The sequence below is a fragment of the Ovis canadensis genome, chromosome 18 (assembly GCF_042477335.2).
Source record: "Ovis canadensis isolate MfBH-ARS-UI-01 breed Bighorn chromosome 18, ARS-UI_OviCan_v2, whole genome shotgun sequence".
In the NCBI taxonomy this organism is placed as follows: Eukaryota; Metazoa; Chordata; class Mammalia; order Artiodactyla; family Bovidae; genus Ovis; species Ovis canadensis.
Genome location: NC_091262.1, coordinates 80,869,941 through 80,887,731, shown reverse-complemented (window position 1 = coordinate 80,887,731; position 17,791 = coordinate 80,869,941). Strand labels below are relative to the sequence as shown.

Sequence of the window (17,791 nt, the reverse complement as noted above, 5' to 3'; positions counted from 1 at the left end):
GGAATCTGTCCATGTTGGGCTGTAACCAGCTCTCTCTAGAGTGACCAGGCCTCTGAGACTTGTTCACCACTAACAAGTTAATATTTGTAAAACCCTGTAAAGACATAATGACTACATACTATCGTTATTACTAGACTACCGGTTTGAATGTAAATTAAGACAGAAAGGGGAAAGAAAACACATTAGTAAATCAAGTTTGGGACCGCTCCTCAGCAAGAACCACAGAGCAAAGAATGCCTTCACTGATCTTATTAAAAGGACGTGAAGTGCAGGGTAGCTGCTGTAGGAAAATGAAACAGAGAGAAGGGATGGAGCACCAGCAGGAAAAGAAGTCCATACAGGCAGAACAGACGCTGGAGCAGAAGAAGGGCCGTGTGAAAAGCATATGCTGGAAAAACACACGATGTCAAACCTCTAGAATCTGAAAGCAAAACTAAAAAGTCTAGAATAAGAACAAGATCTAAAAACGGATTGTAAATTCAGCCTAAACTGACCACAGAGCCGAGTGGTGAAAACACTGACTCTGGAGGCCAGCAGGCCTGAGGCTCTTCCTTTTCCCCATCTGTAGAATGGGGACAAGTCTTCTCTCCAGAGCCAGGCTGGCACAGAGGCAGCGCCCAAAGGCAGCCCGTTTCCTTCTGAGGCCGGCACCCTGATCGGCAGCCACAGAGAGCCCCGCGGGCTCTCAGGCCCGCCCCTCTCGCTCTCTCTCACCGTCCCCGGAAAACACCTCTGCGCCCTGCGCCCCGGCTCCCACAACGCCTCTGCCCCTCCGACGCCCACCACTCCCCCAGCTTACTCGTCTCGCAGAAGCTCCTTGAGGGCAGTGCTCACACAGTGTCTTACTTCACTTTTTAGCACTAGCAAACTAGCCCAGCTCCTGGGTAAGTTCTCCCTAAATATGTGAGTTGATTAATTTTCAATTATCCCAAACTGGATAGAGGCCAAGCAGCTTCCCTGGGGCCAATCCTGGGGAAATGAAGACTGCAGGGGGCAAGGGGGAAAAAAAAAAAAAACACCTCTACTCTGGGTGAACCATGCGGGCCTGCCAGACAATGGACTGACTTGGGAGCCCTCCTCACCCAACACTCTCAGCCAGCTGCCTCCCGTGTAAAAGGAGGGAACTTCTCTCGGACATCTCTCCCGTCCATCTGACGCATTAGTTTAGCTCTTGAAGTCCTCTATTACTACAAAAATTAACATCAGTAGAAGGTTCTTTCACCCATTTCTTTCCTAAGAAGCAAGTCTGCGCCTGCTGCTGCTAGTCCCATTTTACAGATGGAGACACTAATTCAGAGAGGCCCAGCAGCCACTCTGGGTTCTGCTGGTGTGCAAAAGGGCAGGACTGGGATTCTGATCTTTAAAGCTGGTGCCTTCCGCCATGCCCATACTTCTCAAGCCAGAAGGTGGATGGCCCCTAAGACATGTGGCAGGAATGCCAGGGGACCCTCACCAACCCTGGGGGAGCCAAGGATGGACACAACGCATCTTCTGGAGAATCCAATGCACTCAACAACTGAAGGGGGCAACGTGTGTTTACAGCAAAAGAAAAAAAACACAAAACAGACCTATTACTGAGTACAGTGTAAAATTCCTATTACATTTTAAGAAAAAACTTAATGGGCTTGGACTCCTATCAAGGGCTTGAGACATACTGAACTAAAACCATGCCTTTCCCATAGAGAAAAGCCTTCTGAAACCAGAACACTTAATTTACCCCATAATAACATTTCAAACACTAGGCTATATTAATCCAAAAAGGACAGAATTTAATTTCCAGAATAAAGTTGTGACTCCCGGGCATTACTGGGCAAGGCAGGACTCAGGAGAACAGATTTCCTTGCGTTTCCTCTTTAAGTCATTCAAAGCACCCAGGGAAGTTAAGATGCTGGATGAAGACCCCCATCTCACAAGCCCCCTCACACAACAAACCTGGGAGCTAAGCACCATCAGAAGTGGGGGCAGAGGGAGCACAGTCCAGAGACGCGGCCACAGGGCGTCCCCACCTACAGACACATATGCCAAACCACACGGAGCCACGAGGCGAGCATCTGTTACATCCCTCTTCCTTCCCATACTTGCAGATTCCTGACGCGAACACTGACGGAGCGGCAGTCGACCGCGTGCCAGGCCCTGGGGGTGTCTAACCGGCACCCCGCTACCTCAAGTGTACGCACATCTCCTGCCGGACGCTCACCTTCCAGGGGACAGTCAGTCACTGAAAACCTTCACTACAATTTGACTCCTGGAAACTAATGTTTTAGTATTTTTGATGCTACTGTCATCCTGAAGATTACATTATCCCAATCGATTAATAAATTTAGCTTCTGTCTCCACTCAAAGAAACCAAGTTCCCAATAAATACGCTTATGGTTTTTGCCACAGAATGGCTGTTTTAATTGGAAAAGAAATTAGGATATCAGAACAGCAGGCATGACACCTTTCTTGGTGGAATGGCCTCATGAGAAGTTACCAAGTAACCTCCATTAAAAAAAATACAGGGAGTCAGGAATTTCGTGAGGCTCCAGTGGTTAGGACTCTGCACTTCCACTGCCTAGGGCCCAGGTTCAATCCCAAGATGGGAAACCACGATCCCAAAGCAGTGCACTGTAGTCAGAAATAAACAAAGAAACCCGTGGAGTTGTGCACCAGTGTGGAGGAAATCTTACAGAAATGGAAGCCATGAAATGAACATACAGGGAGATTCTCTATTTCTTGAGAACTGAAGAGACTTAGGTCACTTCAGCATGGCTGACAGAGCAGTAGGTTTGAGGGTGTCCCCTGGGGAAGGGGCATTCTAACACTTACTCCCCTCCCCACCACATTTTGAGACTTTCCACCTATAGTGAGAAACGGCAGGGACAGCCAAGTGCGGCCACCCAGGTCAGGGACCACCGCTCCGTCCCCTACCACAGACCTGGCGCACCGCAGGGCAGACCTCTTGGTCACAAAGGGCCTGGAGGGGGCCAGGGGACAGCATGGGAAGCATTACAACCGGAAACCCACTGGCCACCAGCATCACCGAGACCGTGTCTACTGGCATAAACAGGACCGCAGACCGTCAGACGCCATCTTCCCAAAACTAAGTGGGGCGGGGAGAAGTCCTCTTCCTGCCAATCTCAGGGTGGGCCCGTGGCACTGGCCTTCTTAGCACTGGGTCTCAACACCCACTTCCCAGAAGCCTTCCCTGACTACCCCGCCAGCCAGGAGCTGTCCACCCTTTCCTGAACCTCCACCATACTTCCAGTCCCCCGCACGACCCGCTCATCCACTTTAGTCTCCTCTGTAGGACTTTTCTTGCCTCTTCCTAGTGGAACTGCACTCTCTAGCTGAGTGGCCAACTTCCTGAAGGCAGGATGGTGAAACCTTCATTGTCCCTCTCCCTTCCGGGCACAGGCTTCAGTCCTGGTGCTACCTGGTCAAACAGTGCTGGTTTCCGGCTTCCTCCTCCCCCGCACAGGGGCTGAGGCCACGCTGTCAAAGGCAGGTGCTGCAACTCCCTCACCCGAGCACGGGAGCCAGAGAGTTATGAGAACTCAAGGCACAGTCACTGAACATCAAATTCAAGGAGAAAAAGACTCCCCCATTCCAGCCGTGATCTACTTATCCTGCAGAATATAGATACTCAGCAAGGGATTCCAACGTGATTGCTGGAGCTGACAGAAACCCACAACAGTCACCCGCATTTATGGCCTCTCACCACCTGCCAGCCTCCCCCTCAACAAGTCTGCACAGAGAGACAAGCAATTCTGGCCCAAAAGGAGGTTTCAATGCTTGATGACAAGAACCTCCCCTTCTCCTTCCTGGAGTGGTCAGTCCCCCAGGCCTCCCTGTGTTGGGCACACCGCAGTCGATGAAGGCCCTCTAAAGGGAGAAAGCCATTTCGTACTGTTTAATTGTGAATACTAGACCTCACCTGAGCACACATAATGTTTTCTTACATTTTTTTCCTTTTCTGTTGAGAGCTGCACTGTCTCCTACTCCATGAGCAGCTGTGAACCCAAAGCCAGCTGCAATGGCACAAGCCATCCTGTCCCCATCCGCCTCTCGACCGCCCTCCTGCCCGCAGGCATCCAGCCCTCTCTCGCTGGCTCCATTCCCTCTGCCCAGAGCAGGTCTGAGCATCATCTCCACATTTAGGCCTCGGCTGCCTCTCTCTGGTCACCTTCCAAAACCACTGGCCTTGCCACCTTCTTTTTTCTCACTTTGGAGCTCTTTCCTCAGTTTCTCTCTGTATTTCAAGTCAATATGATGACTCTCCTCCACCAGCAAAATAATAATAATAATAATTTTCCTTCCTCACAGAACACTTGAAAGAAGCATGCAGGAGGTCGGGAATCCATGGGATTGACACAGAGGCCCTGGCTACATGAGGTTTCCTCTGCTAAGTTAACAATTCTTAAACTGACCATTACAAGGAAACTCAGCTATTGCATAATATTTGACAGGTTAGATCACTTGCTGTTTGTAGAGTCTTGCTCTACAGAGATGAGAAAATAGAGACGGGCAAATTTAACGCAATTTCCTTTGTTTGCTTGAGCTAGCCCAGACTTGCAACACCACAGTGACAGTTTTTTCTTAAAGTACAGCTTTAACATCATCAAAAGGGACTTCAACGGAGTGATAAACCATTCTTGTCCTTCAGCGTATTAGCATATCTATCTCGACAAACGCCCCCCTCCCCAAGGTCCTTCCCGCTCTGCACAGCAAAAAATTAAACGAACTCTTGTAGGGGGTCTTTACAGAATCAAAACCCCAAACGCGGGGGAAAACAGCTAGAAGCAGCTCAAATGTTTCAGTTAAACTAAGGACTCTTTTCAAGACACAAACAAGAGTAGGAATATTTTGATTGTATTAACAGAAACCACTGGCCAGCTGCTACTGCTGGTTTCCAGTGGAAGATCTTTACACCCTTCTTTACAACGAGTGAGGCCATCTTATTAACTCCAAAATGAATGGACAGCATCCAAGAAAAATAACTGGTTTTCTTCCCCCCCTCACAGAAAAATTCACATGAACGTCTTAGGAAAAAGGGAAAAAAAATGCTGGAATTCTCCCTGCCGGCTCTCTGCTGCCGTGGCTTTTCTGCACTGTGACAGCTGGAACAGATGGCGTCTGGGTGAGACACCTTACATCTTAAACCTCATCCCTGATAAGGTCTGATTTTGACTAGTGGTTCTGGAATCCTAGGTCTGTCAAGGTTTCGGTCCTGAACACCTACTCACCAGATTTCCAATCCTGTGCATTTTAGGGTTTTCACACTAATAAGGCTTATTTTTGTTTTGGCCAAAAAATTCGTCTTGAACTAATTTTCAGTATGTATATACTGTCACCACACAACAGTGAAAAAGCAAACACTTCCTTTCATTTGCAAAACGAACGTACACAATCTTGCCAGACATCCTTCACATGCTGCAGTCTTTTGAACAGGCCATTTTCAGAGATGTGAGAGACGGGAAAAGATTCTAGCACCAACTGATGGTTCACTTGGTCATCTCCTTAGATAAGGATTTTATAGACAAATGCAAGATTACAGAACACACAACATTTCCAAAAGCTTCACCAGCAAATGCTAAGAAAAAAATAAAAATTATGGCTCCCCTCAGTTGTATGCTGTGAATGTAAATTAACAAGCGGCAACAACGCTCAACACAGCCTTTATGAATCCACAAAAATAAGTGAATAAATCACACACACACACACACACACACACACACCCCCTCATCTCATTCTGAAAACTAATTCACAGCTTAAAAGAAAAACCATGAAATAAAATTGCTTCCTTCAACGGACAATTATATGAAAGCTTCTTAGATTTCAAAGCACGTCCACAACACTCCATCGATTTCCATTTTGTTGCTATGTTTTCAAGAGAAAGGTAAAAGAATTTTTTTCCCCACGAGATTCTTTCTAAAGGCCTAAATATTAAATAGATGTCCCCAAACGGGGTGAAAACGTGGCAAAGTGTGCGTGAGCAATTAACCCAAGGAGGAATGTGTGCCTTTCGCCCCAAACTGGATCCCAGTACCCGCCTGCCTCCGAGGCCACTGCAGCTCTTCGGTTATGAATCAGTCAGAGGTTCATCTGCAGAGGAATGACTCAGTATAAACTTTTAAATAATGGCTTAAAAAAAAAAAAAAAAGAACCCAAGCCAGCCCAGGGTGAACACGTTCGGCTATGGAGACACCCGAAACGGTCCGCTCCTCACCCCGCAAAACAGCCTCGTCGGAGATGCTGATCTCTCGCCACCCCGGGGGTAAGGGGGGGTCACGTTTCCAAGCGGCTTCGGCGCCCCGTTTCCTGAAAAGCTGTGGGAGCCCGGGCCCGCGGGGCCCTCGGCCGGGCCGGGCCGGAGGACAAAGTTTCCCGAAGTTGAGGCGTCCGGGGGGCGGGCGGGCGCGGGCTGGGGCGGGGGCGAGACGGCGCCGCACCGGGCACTCGCCGCCGGGCGCCAGGCCTGCGCCGCCCCGGCCCCGCGCCGACCGACCCCGCGCCCGCCCGCCGCCCGCCGCCCGCCGCCCGCCGCCCAGGGCGCGGGATGGAGCCGCCGGGGATGGAGCCGCCCGCCGCCCGCCAGGCCCCTTACCCGCGTCCGCGCCGCCCGGCCGGCTCAGCAGCGCCGAGCGCGTCCTCCGCCGCGGTCCGCAGCGTCCTGCTCCCCGGGCAGCCCCATGTCGGGGGGCGGGGAAGGGCCGGCGGCCGCCGCCGCCGCCGCCGGCTGGAAAGTCCCTGCTGGGCTGCAACCCGGCTCGCGCACGCGGCGGCCGCGCCGCGCCGCGCTCCCTCGCCCTCACGCACCCTCTCGCAGGCACTTCCTCTCGCGCGCTGGAAATCCCCGCCGGCCGCCGGAGCGCGCCCGGGCGCGCGCGCGCCCCGCCCCCGCCGCCCGCCCGCGCCCGCGCGCGCGTGGGGGCTGCGGGAGCCCGCGAGAGCGGCCGGCTCTCCGCGCCGCCGCCCGGCGCGCCCCCGCCCGGCCCCGCGCGCGCCCGCCGCCCGTCGCTAAGGCCCTCCCCCCGGCGCCCGCCGCCCGGCCTTAGCAACGGCGCCGCGGCGCGGGCGGGGGCGGGCACGGCCGCCCTCAGCGCCGCCCCGCCCCCGCGCGCGCGCGCGCGCCCGGCCCCCGGCGCCTCGCAGCCCCCGCCCCGGGCGTCCCCCCCTTTCCGGGTCGAAAAGCCACGCAAGCCGCGTGGGGGCCCGAAAGGTGCAGGTCCCCTTAGGGTCGGGAGCCATGGCGTCACGCGTTTCACCAGCGCGGCCACCCTCACTCACATCGACACACATTGAGCACACAGGCTCACACTACTCACTCACCGACACACAGCCAACTCGCGTTTTTACACATGCTCAGACACACATGCTCACAAGACATAGACACGCTCGCAGACACACAGTGCACACGCCCTCCAAGACACACTTGGTCACAGACATGCTCTCATGCGCTCATACTTGTACATGCATTCACACACTCGCTGACAGCCATGCGCCGTCACGCCTGTGCACACTCACACATACACACCCGCTCCTCCACACCGCCCCCTCTCCAACACAGGACCAGGTGGTGGAGCTGAGGGAGACACCGCTGTCTGGGCCCCGCTCCCCATTGAGGGGGGGGCTCCTAACCCTTTGGTTGGCCTTTCCTTGCTGCCGGGGCCCCTCCCACACCCAGGAAGTTGTGTCTTGATCGAGTGTGAAAAACGTGGCCAGTCTGCCACAAGCTCCCAGAGCGCCCCGCTGGCCTGTGAACCCCCTCCCCTCCCTGGGCCCCAGGCCTTCTGGGGCACCCGTTTCTCCACAGGCCTCGGCTCTCTGCCCCCCTCCAAAGTCCTCTAGGTCTGTGTATCCGACCTGTTTGGGCCTGGCACGATGGGGAACGGCAGAGGGCATCTCTCCGTGAGGCTCCAGGCCAACCAAAGAGCAAGGCCATCTCTGCACCAGTTGACAGTCAACACCGAGGGGACAAAATGGCCTGCCCCGTTTCCGCTTCCTCAGAAGGTTCATGGAGATCTCCAGAGCCGAGGCCAGTGTCACCAGCTTAAGCCAGTGCCCCTTCTTATACGTCTCCAATGGCTCGTCGAATAAAGGCAGGAAGTTCAGCATCTCCTCCAGAGGCTTTCTCTGTGGAACGTTCCAGAACTCTCGACAGTCTGGTCAGGCTGCTGGAACCCCGAGTGTGCTTGTTCTCCAGCTGCAGAGGTGGGGCCTCGCTCTCTAGACTCTCAGTCTGCAGCAGCGCCCCTGCTCGGGCCACTTGCTCAGAGGACACAAGCTCCCTGAGTTCAACCCGGAGAACCCAAGATGGCTGTCGTCCCCCCAGCAACCATGTGGAGGTGGCGGGTCGGCCTCGGCCAGCCCTGCGCACAGACCGCTGGGCTCTGACTGGAACCGCGGTCACCAGAGGCGCTCCCCTCTCGGCGGCACGGGGTGCTTTCCCTTCTGCTCCCGAGCCTTGGGTGTCCTTTCCTGCCTGTCAGAAGCCTTAATGGCTGCTGCTGCTCCTCAGACCAGGGCCCGGGCTCCAAGGCCCCTGTGCATCTGCTCATCTCCTCCCAGGTCCCCCGGGCCGGCTCGGGCCGCACTCCCACCTCCTGCCTCAAGCTATACTGGGGTCTTTTTAGGACTTTGCCAGAAATTCTCTAGGCTGGACCATTTTTTTGGCTCTTTTAACACAAATAACAAGGTAGAAGTTTCAAAGACCCGTCAGAGGGGTTTTCTACAACTCGCCGTGCTCTCCACCAAAGCGGTGCCAAGCAGCAATGCAGGATGAAGACTCAGGTACGGCCACGGCTGAGCCCCCTGCTGGGCAGTGAGGACCTGCTCCCTGTCTTCTCCCCGCTTCCTCCCCGCTTCTTTCTCTTCTCCAACCTTCTGAGCAGTTCTGGACCCTCTGCTTTGGGGAGTTGGAGGGCGCTGCAGCACAAAGTTTGCCCCGAAGCAGGAAACCGCTTTGGGGGGCCGAGCGTTCCGTCCTCTGCAGTTACGGCCGCTGGGCAGCAGTGACGGACAGCCAGGCTGGCCAATCACAGCGCTCCTCACTGCGTTTCAAAGGCTGAGCTCTCTGTTCCCTATGGCAACGTGGGACAACAAGCTGACACCATTTCTGGACAAAGAAATTTCTCGCAGGAATTTATGTAGCATTACATGTTCTGTTTGCTGCATTTCTGGGAGCAGTGCACACAGGATATTGGAGTGACTCACTTAAGTATAATGGCTCAGAAGCCATTCCTGTTTTTCTTCTGACAGAAGGGGAAAGTGCCCACTGGTTAGTGTTAGGGTTCTAAAGGGGTTTCCTCAGACTCTCCCGGACAATCAGACCCGCAAGGGACAGCTCCCCACTCAAAGGCCGGTGGCCGGTGGGTCTGATTGGACTGAAATGTGCTGGCAGCTTCTCCCACTCAAACGCCTGGGCACCTCGCAAAATAAAAAACCATTAAACTAATTGTTCAGACAAGTGTCTTCCAAACTTTTGAATGCGATTCACTTTACAAACCGGTTGTGTGTAACGTGTGGCATTTATATACACACATATATACACATATATGTAGCAGATGCTTCATCTCAAACATGTATTCCGATATTTTCTATTTCATTCCATTTATTTATTAATGCTGGTTTTGACTGTCCCAACTCATCGTGGGTTCATGGCCTGAAGTTTGAAAATACTACATTAGATTAAAAGAGCTGCTGAAGATGGTGGAAGTGGCCTGGGGTTTGGGGTGGTCATCATGGGAAGGCACCCCTCTTCTTCCTGCTCTATCACACATTTGCTCTGCAGTGTGGGGCTGCAAAGCCAAGGACCCCAGTCCCCCTTCTCCCGCCCAGTCCTGTCCTTGAAGTAGGCCCTGGCTAACATCAGAGGTGCACCAGCAAAGAAGCAGGCTGCCAGTGCCCCTTCTCTGGACAAGGACTGCCAAAAACAAATGCAAAGGAAATGGGGCCTGGAGAGGCCCAGGAGGCCTAAGCGGGGTGTGCAAACACCGCCATGGGTTTTGTGCAAGTGATGAGACAAAGGGAAAGCAAGGTGGGAGATTTGGGTAACTGGCCACACAAGGTGTTAATTTCCTCTCAATTCTGTGGGCCTCTTGGGGATGAAGTTGTCCTTATTTTAGGGAAACCTGTTTCGGGATTTGTGTGCACAACTGTACACACATCACCGCCACCACCATCTCTGGCTCCTCCCCCCAGTCCTTCAGGAGGACATGAGTTCCAGGTAAGGCCAGCCTCCCACAGGCAGCCTTGATCAGAATCCCCCACTCAGACTTCACTTCTGAAAAACAGACTCAACTCCACCAAGAAAAGGGATTTTTGTTACTGCAGGCCTCACAGGAGACAGGGAAGAGGGTTTGTATCAAGGTCACACAGCAAAGTCCCAAAACCCACAGAAGCACAGTGCCAGCCTTCAGTCCCACTCAGAGACTCCACCTGTCTTTGTGATCACCGTTCCTCTCCTCCATCCAGGGTTGGGGGGCTCCTCATAGCCTCTGTGTTACCCCACACACACACAACAACTCAGCTCTGGCCTTAGCTGGCAGACCTCGCTCAGCAAACAAAACTCAGTGGTTCCTGGAGCCGCCCCCTCTGGGCACTCAGCTCATCCCACCCCAGCAGCTCCACAGTGAGCGGTGCTCCCCACACACACATTAGAAATGAGGCGGGAGAAGATGACTGGGTCCAAATCCAGTGTTGGATTAATGAGATAAACGGTCTGAAGAGTACAAGGATTCTAAACCATCAGAAATGCAATACGCCATCTCCTTAGGAATAAAGGCATCTCTAAAGGCTGGTGACGGCAAGCCTGAAATGTCACATGCTGCTGGATCAAGACATCTTGTTCCACCTTTGCCTGGTCCTTCCGTTCGTGTGGTCAAGACCTGCTTGCTGAGTGTGACCCCTGCTCGCCTCTCTTCTAGCATGAAACCAATTACGTGCTTGTCCTTTGGGAGTTTACCTTCTAGCAGGTGGAGACCAAGCAAACAAATCACAAGCGAATCTGTAACAGGAGGGGAAGAGGGAGGCCTGGAGCAGGTGGTCAGGGGTCCTGAGGGATCAGGGGCCATTTGAGTGCAGGCCCGAGGGCAGAGAGGAGGGTGCCCTGTGAGTATGGGTGGGGAAATCATCCAGACAGAGGGAACAGCGTAGGCAGACACCCTGAGGTCAGCAAGGCCTGGGGAGACCAGTGTGGCCTGAGCCCAGTGAGAAGGAAAGTCACAGAAGATGTGGGGGTTCCAGTAAGGAGAGTCACAGAGGATGGGGGTGAGCGCAGGGGTGAGGAGGCAGGGCCATGTGGGGTCATCAACAGGACCTTGGTTTTGCTCCGAGATGGGGGCCACTGTGAAGTTTGATGGATAACGTGTTCTATCCAAACGAATCCTGTAGCTATCTTATTTTATTGTCCTTCAGCACCCGGCAAATCCAAACAGCGGGGCATGACTTGGCTGTGGGGTGAACAAGGTCACAGCCGAGGATACTCGGCCCTGGCGATGGCGCACACTGGTGTGAGCCCACAACTGGAGCGCTGGAGGGGGCGGGGAGCCCTGGGACCCAGTGGCCCACATCCGGGACTCTTCCAAAGAAATAAGACCACACACAGGAGACTACTAGGCACCTCCCACCTTCAAAGCCAAAGAGAGGGAGTGGGCCCTTTTCCGCCAGCCAGCAGGGCGATGCGCCGAGCCCAGGCAAGGCTCCGAGTGCGGCGTTTGCTACCAGATGGGGGCGAGGACCCACGGCCCATTGCCTGGAGCCGGGGTTCCAGCCACAGCCCCGCTGTCCCCACAGAGCAACCTCTGCAGAGCGGCTCTCAGTGGCCGAGTCCCATGGTTGTCACCTTGGGCCCCACGGCTGCCTGTGCTCACCTGCTCCCCCCGCACTGGTCTCCAGGGAACCTCGTGGACCCAGGCAGATTCAGCCCAGGGCCTTGGCCCACACCACTCCCTTGGCCCAGAACGCTCCCCTCAGCTAGCTACAGGATTTACTGTCTCTTCCTTTGGGTCAGAGCCAGCTGTGAGGATTCTAGATGAAAGATTTGTCCCCGGGGCTTACCACAGTGCACCTCCAAATGCCCCCTGGCCCGACACGGTGGAAAGAGGCCAGGGACGAGCTCCCCAGATATCCTAGTGATGAGTTCCCTTGGAAAGTTGAACAGGAGGAATTCATTCAAGCGGGAGAATTCAAGACCAGGAATCGAAAAAGCAGAACTCAACTCATGACTAACTGATGTTAGGAAAGCACTTTTTACCTCCCTGCCCCCGGGTTTCCCCTTTTGTAGAGCGGAAATATGATGGCCTGCCTGACCCCAGGGGGCTTTGAGAAAGCGCCTGGTGCCAGTGGGGACCCTGTGGCCAGCGTGTCCCTGGGAGAGACCACGGTACCCCGAAGGGAGGCAGGGGCTGTATTTCCGATGCTGTTGCTTTTATTACATGTAAAGGGTGCACCCGGCTTTCCCAGAGCCGGAGGGATTGTTTTAATTTCAGGTGTCCACGATCAGTTGCCATGAATAAAGATCAAATGCTCCGTTGTTTTTCAGGGATGTTATTAATGCTTTCCCATCACACTTTGCCAGCCCTTTGTGTGATGTTAAACTGATGACAAACTTCCCTGTCAATTCCCTGAAAAGGATTTTCTGAGGGACTGGTCCTCAGACCCACACAGTGGATACAACAAGCTGTCAAAATTGCGCTAACCCCTTTATGGGAGAGGTGGTGTTTTAAAAACTGCAGTTTGCAATCTATTAATTGGTTGAAAAATCAGTTGAGTGGGTGTGACCAGTATCTTTTTTAAAAAATGAGATAAAATAAAAATAGGAAATAGCAAAACGCTTCACGCTTACTAGGTGTGAGTGACTCGGATCAGTGTAGTTTTGTGAACTTTGGTTTTTGTTCTGCATGGGTATACACAACTAAGCTGGGCTGTCTTGAGGTAAAACGTATTTCTTGCTGTGGGTTCTGGAGCAGACGTTTGAAAAGCCGCCATGCTAATGGAGTCACGGCTCGGGGGTCTTGTTTAAAAGTTATTTTCCTCGTTACCTGCTGACATCTGTTTTGTGTGTCCTGCCAATTGGAACTTCCACCTGCTCTGGGTGAAATACTCAAAATTAGTACAGTTTGAGTTAATGAGGTTTGTTATATTAAGCAAAATAAACAACGGTGCGGTTGAACTCGCATGCATCCTCCTGAAGATTCCTGAGTGGAGGATGCTGGGCTCACTTCTCCACAAGTGACTTCTCCATGTCACCACCAGAGGCTTCGGTCCACTTGGCCAAAGTGGTTTCCTTGCTCTTTCCCTGGTGGAAAGCCCTGGGCAGCCCTTAAAACATGTGACTAAGGGAAGCAAAGCATGAATGGACGGATGAATGAATCATTGGCGCTGCCCCAGGCTGAATCATTCCTGTCCGCTCCGTGTACCTCGTTTCACTTCATCAGCGAGTCCCCAGGTAGGACTCTGGCCTGAGGATGGACGCAGGGCTGGGGCCAACTCCAGGTCTCCACACAGGAAAGGTTTATGGTCTGGTCAGCTGTCTAGAGGAGCGTCCGAGGGACTTGTCCTGAATCCTCACTGCTGGAACAAGCACGAGTCCTTTATTTACCATGTGGATTTGGGGTAGGCCTGGGGCTGTTGGAGACTGGGGCATCTTTGGCCCCCCTCTGGCCTCACCACTGAGTGTGGACTCAGAAGAAACCCGAGCCCTCTCCTCCCCGCTACCAGGCTCATGAGGAATCCACTCTAGAACCTGTGGACTTCAGGTTCCGGGGAGCTGCCATGATGACCAGTTCTGACTTTGTTCTTTCTTCCCAGGTTGTATCTGGGGCGGCCCAGTTTACTTGAGTCTTGTGATTCACTTGAAATCTGTGATTACAAAGTCAACAAAAACTAGAGTTTCCAAACTGAGGGGGTGTTTTCAGGCCAGAAGCATAAACTGAGGCCACTGGTGGGTGAGCCGGCGTGGAGGAATGTGTCCGGCCTGTCCTTCCACGATGGGGACTGGGATTTCTGGAGGCTGGAAGGATCTACTTGGTCCTATAACTGTCACATCTCCTCCGAGTTGGGGAACAGGGACGAAAGGAGCAGCAGATTCATAAATTTAGGTTCCTCTTACACCTCTAGCTAACCAGTTGTTCTAAGATGCTAATTTCCATGAGTGATTTGCAACGTAGGTGATTTTTCATAACTACCAAGTGTGAATTTCCCTCTATTTTTCAACGTGGACCCAAATAAGCTCATTTCACAGGGGGAATCTAACTGTACTATGTGTGTACAGTCTCGGGGTTTAAGTAAAAATTCGTTTCTTTGTAATTAGCAGGCTTCCTAAATAACCCTGCTTTATCAGTGTAACAAGAGTTTGCAGTGCGCCAGCTGGATTGTCCTTCTGAAGGTGGCGAGGAGAGGCAGAGCTGGCTTAAGGAGCCCTGAGGACATGACTGAAGGGACAGGATGGGCGTCCCCGGGCTCTCTCCTGACCCTGGGGCCCGTCCCTGCACCTCCCAGGTGGTGTTCTAGGGGATAATAATAGGCACCCGCCGGCTTAAGTCAGTGGGTTCACATGAGACCGGAGGCCCCGGTGGAAGCAAGGCCTGCGGGGGCGGGGGGCACTTGGGCACCGAAGCTGGGGCGGCTGCCCCGGTGGCTCTGTGACAGGAAACGGCCTTTCCTCCCTTGCTGTTTCTTTTTGAGTGTGAGGCAAACTACAAAATTCCCCCACAGATGGTTAAGGAACCAAAATCGGACACTCTCACTCGCCTGGGGGGATTTTACTCAAGGGACCACTTGACTCTGCAACTCCGAATGCAGAAGCTGGGACTCAGAGCACAGGCTGCTCTGGGCAGCCTCTTCCAGGCTCCCGGGAAAGGCCCCTTGGACCCGGGGCCTCGCTCTGACCCTGCGCTCTCGGGAAGTAATTTGAATAGGCAGGGGTCTGTGTGAAGTTGCTAGTTAGGTGATGGGACTCAGGCAGACGTAACATCTGTTGATTCCCCAAAGAAAATAAAAATTAGGAAAGGATTAAGGAAGACTCCCCAGTTTGTCCAGAGCCTTGATTCCACTTTTCACCACCATTTTTAAGGATAAAAGAGATTGATTTTGCCCCAGGATCAGAAAAAATAACATCCATCTATGTATCTCTATAGCCATTACTTCATCCATTCAGACACTGTGGCATTCACTGGACAGTTGGGGTTTGCCCAAGCCCGGTCCACCTGTAAACCCCCAAAAGCTGCCCAGCCCTGGGCCCAGGGGCACTGCAGCTGCCCATCCTGTGAGCCCCACTAATGTGGCTGTTATCTGCCTTGGAAAGCATCTCCCCTACTCTCCTCTTTTTTAACCTCACTCTGCCTGAGCTTTGACCCCCTGGGATGGACCTGGACACGGGGCAGCCATGAACTCGCTGAATTTGTCTTCAGAATTGTGTGTTCTGAGTTTTTTTCCCCTGGTCAAGGACCCAGCTGTCACCATATTGTCAAAAGACCTGAAACCCCAATAATGCAATAGTATCTCTGACATTTGCCCAGAAAAACAAGACATTCTAAATTTACAACTCCTGATACCTTTTGTAATCAGGCAAAATCCAGTAACATCGTTTAGCTACACACATAGAAGTTAGTTAGCATCCTTTCAAAAGCGCTGGAATTTTTTCCAAGCCATTCTCTGCCACTCACAACCCCTCATCATACCTTCCTATTGAATGCCCTGCCCTCACCATCTCCACCTCCCTCCCTCTTCCTCCTCTCCCCCACTCTGTCCCCCCCATGCCCACCTCTCCCCCGACCCTTCCTCCGTCCACCACTTTCCACCTCCTGGGTGGTGAAGGGTGTCATTCAGCCCCAGACTCAGCTGTTAAGCAAAGGCTGAAGAGAAGGCAGGCTCCGTGGGCTGGGAACAGAAGCCAACACCTCTAGATTGCATCGTAACCCCGAAAGCCGCAACCCCAGGATCCACGTCTTTCCTGGCCCTGCCGGCTCTCCTAGTCCTTGAAGACTCTAGGTCCTCCTGTCTTGCAGAGCTGCCCTCCCAGAGCTGCACATCTATTCTAACAGGATGGAGGGCGCCCCGCAGGCGCGGAGCAAGTCCAAACAAATTCCAGTTCCTTTGGAAATGGCTGCTTCCAGAGTTCCCGATAGAGAAGATCTTTAACCAGCCCTTACCACCATCCCTTCTGCTGGGCAACCACAGAGGCACCTACTGTTCTGGAAGTTCCTCTCCTGCTTCGTCTAGTGGAAAGGAGGTTAGAGGGGCAGAAGGGCTTGCCGGAGACTAGGAGGATCCGTCTGACCAGAGGGCCCCAAGGTGTAGGAGTTTGCACCAACATCCAGGTGCTTTGAGAGGCTCTGGGGACAGAAAGACAAATGAGATAAAAAAGCCACACACATGGCTTCCCAGGTGGTCCACTGGTTAAGACTATGTATTAATATTTCCAAGGCAAGGAGCATGGGTTTGATCCCTGTTTGTGGAACTAAGATCCCACATACCGCATGGTATGGAATGACAAATGGTGCTAGAAAACCTGAATATCTCTTTGCAAAAACAAGCAAAAAAAAAGCAACCCCCCCCCCCCACACACACACACAAGTTTGGACACAACACCTCAAGTCCTGGGGACGTCCCTCCTTATCTGTGTTCTCCACTATCTAAGATCGGTGCATCAAAAATTAGATCAAAATGTAGGGGCTCAGCAACATTGTTAATCAACTATGTGTGTGTCAAATGTTAGTTGCTACAGTCATGTCCAACTTTTGTGACCTATGGACCGTAGCCCACCAGGCTCTTCTGTCCACAGAATTCTCTAGGCAAGAATATTGGAGTGGGTAGCCCATTCTCTTCTCCAGGGGATCTTCCTAACCCAGGGGTCGAACCTGAGTCTCCTGCATTGCAGACAGATTCTTCACCATCTGAGCCATCATAGTCCAATGCAAAACAAAGAGTTTAACTTTTAAAAGTAGGAGCTTAGACCACAACGATCATCTTTTTATCTCTCAAGGTTTCTGTGGGTCAGGAATCCAGGAAAGGTTTAGCTGGGTAGGGTCTCTCTCAGGCACAGTCAGATAATAGCAGAGGTGAACAGGGTGGGGCTGGCGGGTTGGGCTTCCCCAGAACACAGCAGCCTGGGGGCAGCTGGGCGGGAGGAGAGCTTCAGTCAAGGGCAGCCAACAGGCAGGACCTGCGTGGTCCCTGATAACCTTCCACTGGAAGTCACACACTGTCACTTTTACTGTTCCCTGTGATTCCAGGCAAGTCGCCAGCCTGCCCAGTTTCAGGGGAGGGGACACAGACCCCACCTCTCAACAGGAAGAGCATCCAGGGCACGCCGTGGAGACACATGTGGGACAGGAAGTGTCGCTGGACCAGCCTGGAAATGCCTTCAGCACAGCAGGGTTCCCTGGAAGCAGCGCTGGAGAGGGATTTGGGGGCATGTGGTCTGTTGTGGTTCAGTCGCTCAGTCATGTCCAACTCTTTGTGACCCCATGGTCTGCAGCACGCCAGGCTTCCCTGTCCTTCACCATCTCCCAGAGCTTGTTCAAACTCATGTCCATTGAGTCAGATGTCATCCAACCATCTCATCCTCTGTCTCTCCTTTCTTCTGCCCTCAATCTTTCCCGGCATCAGGGTTCTTCCAAGGTCAAAGTATTAGAGCTTCAGCTTCTGCATCAGTCCTTCCAATGAATATTCAGAGTTGATCTCCTTTAGGATTGACAGGTTTGATCTCCACGCTGTTCAAGGGACTCTCAAGTGTCTTCTCCAACACCATAGTTCAAAAGTATTTATTCTTTGGTGCTCAGCCTTCTTTACAGTCCAACTCTCACAT

At 52.9% G+C, this 17,791-nt stretch overlaps 2 protein-coding genes across 6 annotated transcripts in view; one reads left to right on the top strand and one right to left on the bottom strand.

Moving 5' to 3' along the window:
• The window catches only part of TRAF3 (TNF receptor associated factor 3), a 112,408-nt gene extending 105,440 nt beyond the window's left edge, over positions 1-6,968 (bottom strand). Inside the window, exon 1 of one of the 5 annotated variants that reach the window (XM_069559851.1) lies at positions 6,587-6,968. The gene's annotated coding sequence lies outside the window, so the exon portion shown is untranslated. Of the gene's footprint in view, positions 1-6,208; positions 6,522-6,586 lie in introns of those variants that run through there. The other 4 variants (XM_069559854.1, XM_069559855.1, XM_069559856.1 and 1 more) reach the window with 4 other exon arrangements.
• LOC138423427 (basic proline-rich protein-like) lies at positions 6,178-7,284 on the top strand. Its single transcript, XM_069559313.1, has one exon. The coding sequence runs from the start codon at positions 6,178-6,180 to the stop codon at positions 7,282-7,284; it is 1,107 nt and encodes a 368-aa protein (XP_069415414.1).
• The last annotated feature ends 10,507 nt before the right edge of the window (positions 7,285-17,791 follow it).

Excerpts from the sequence above, each read along its gene's own strand:
- LOC138423427 (XM_069559313.1), top strand. The coding sequence starts at position 6,178 with ATGGAGACACCCGAAACGGTCCGCTCCTCACCCCGCAAAACAGCCTCG.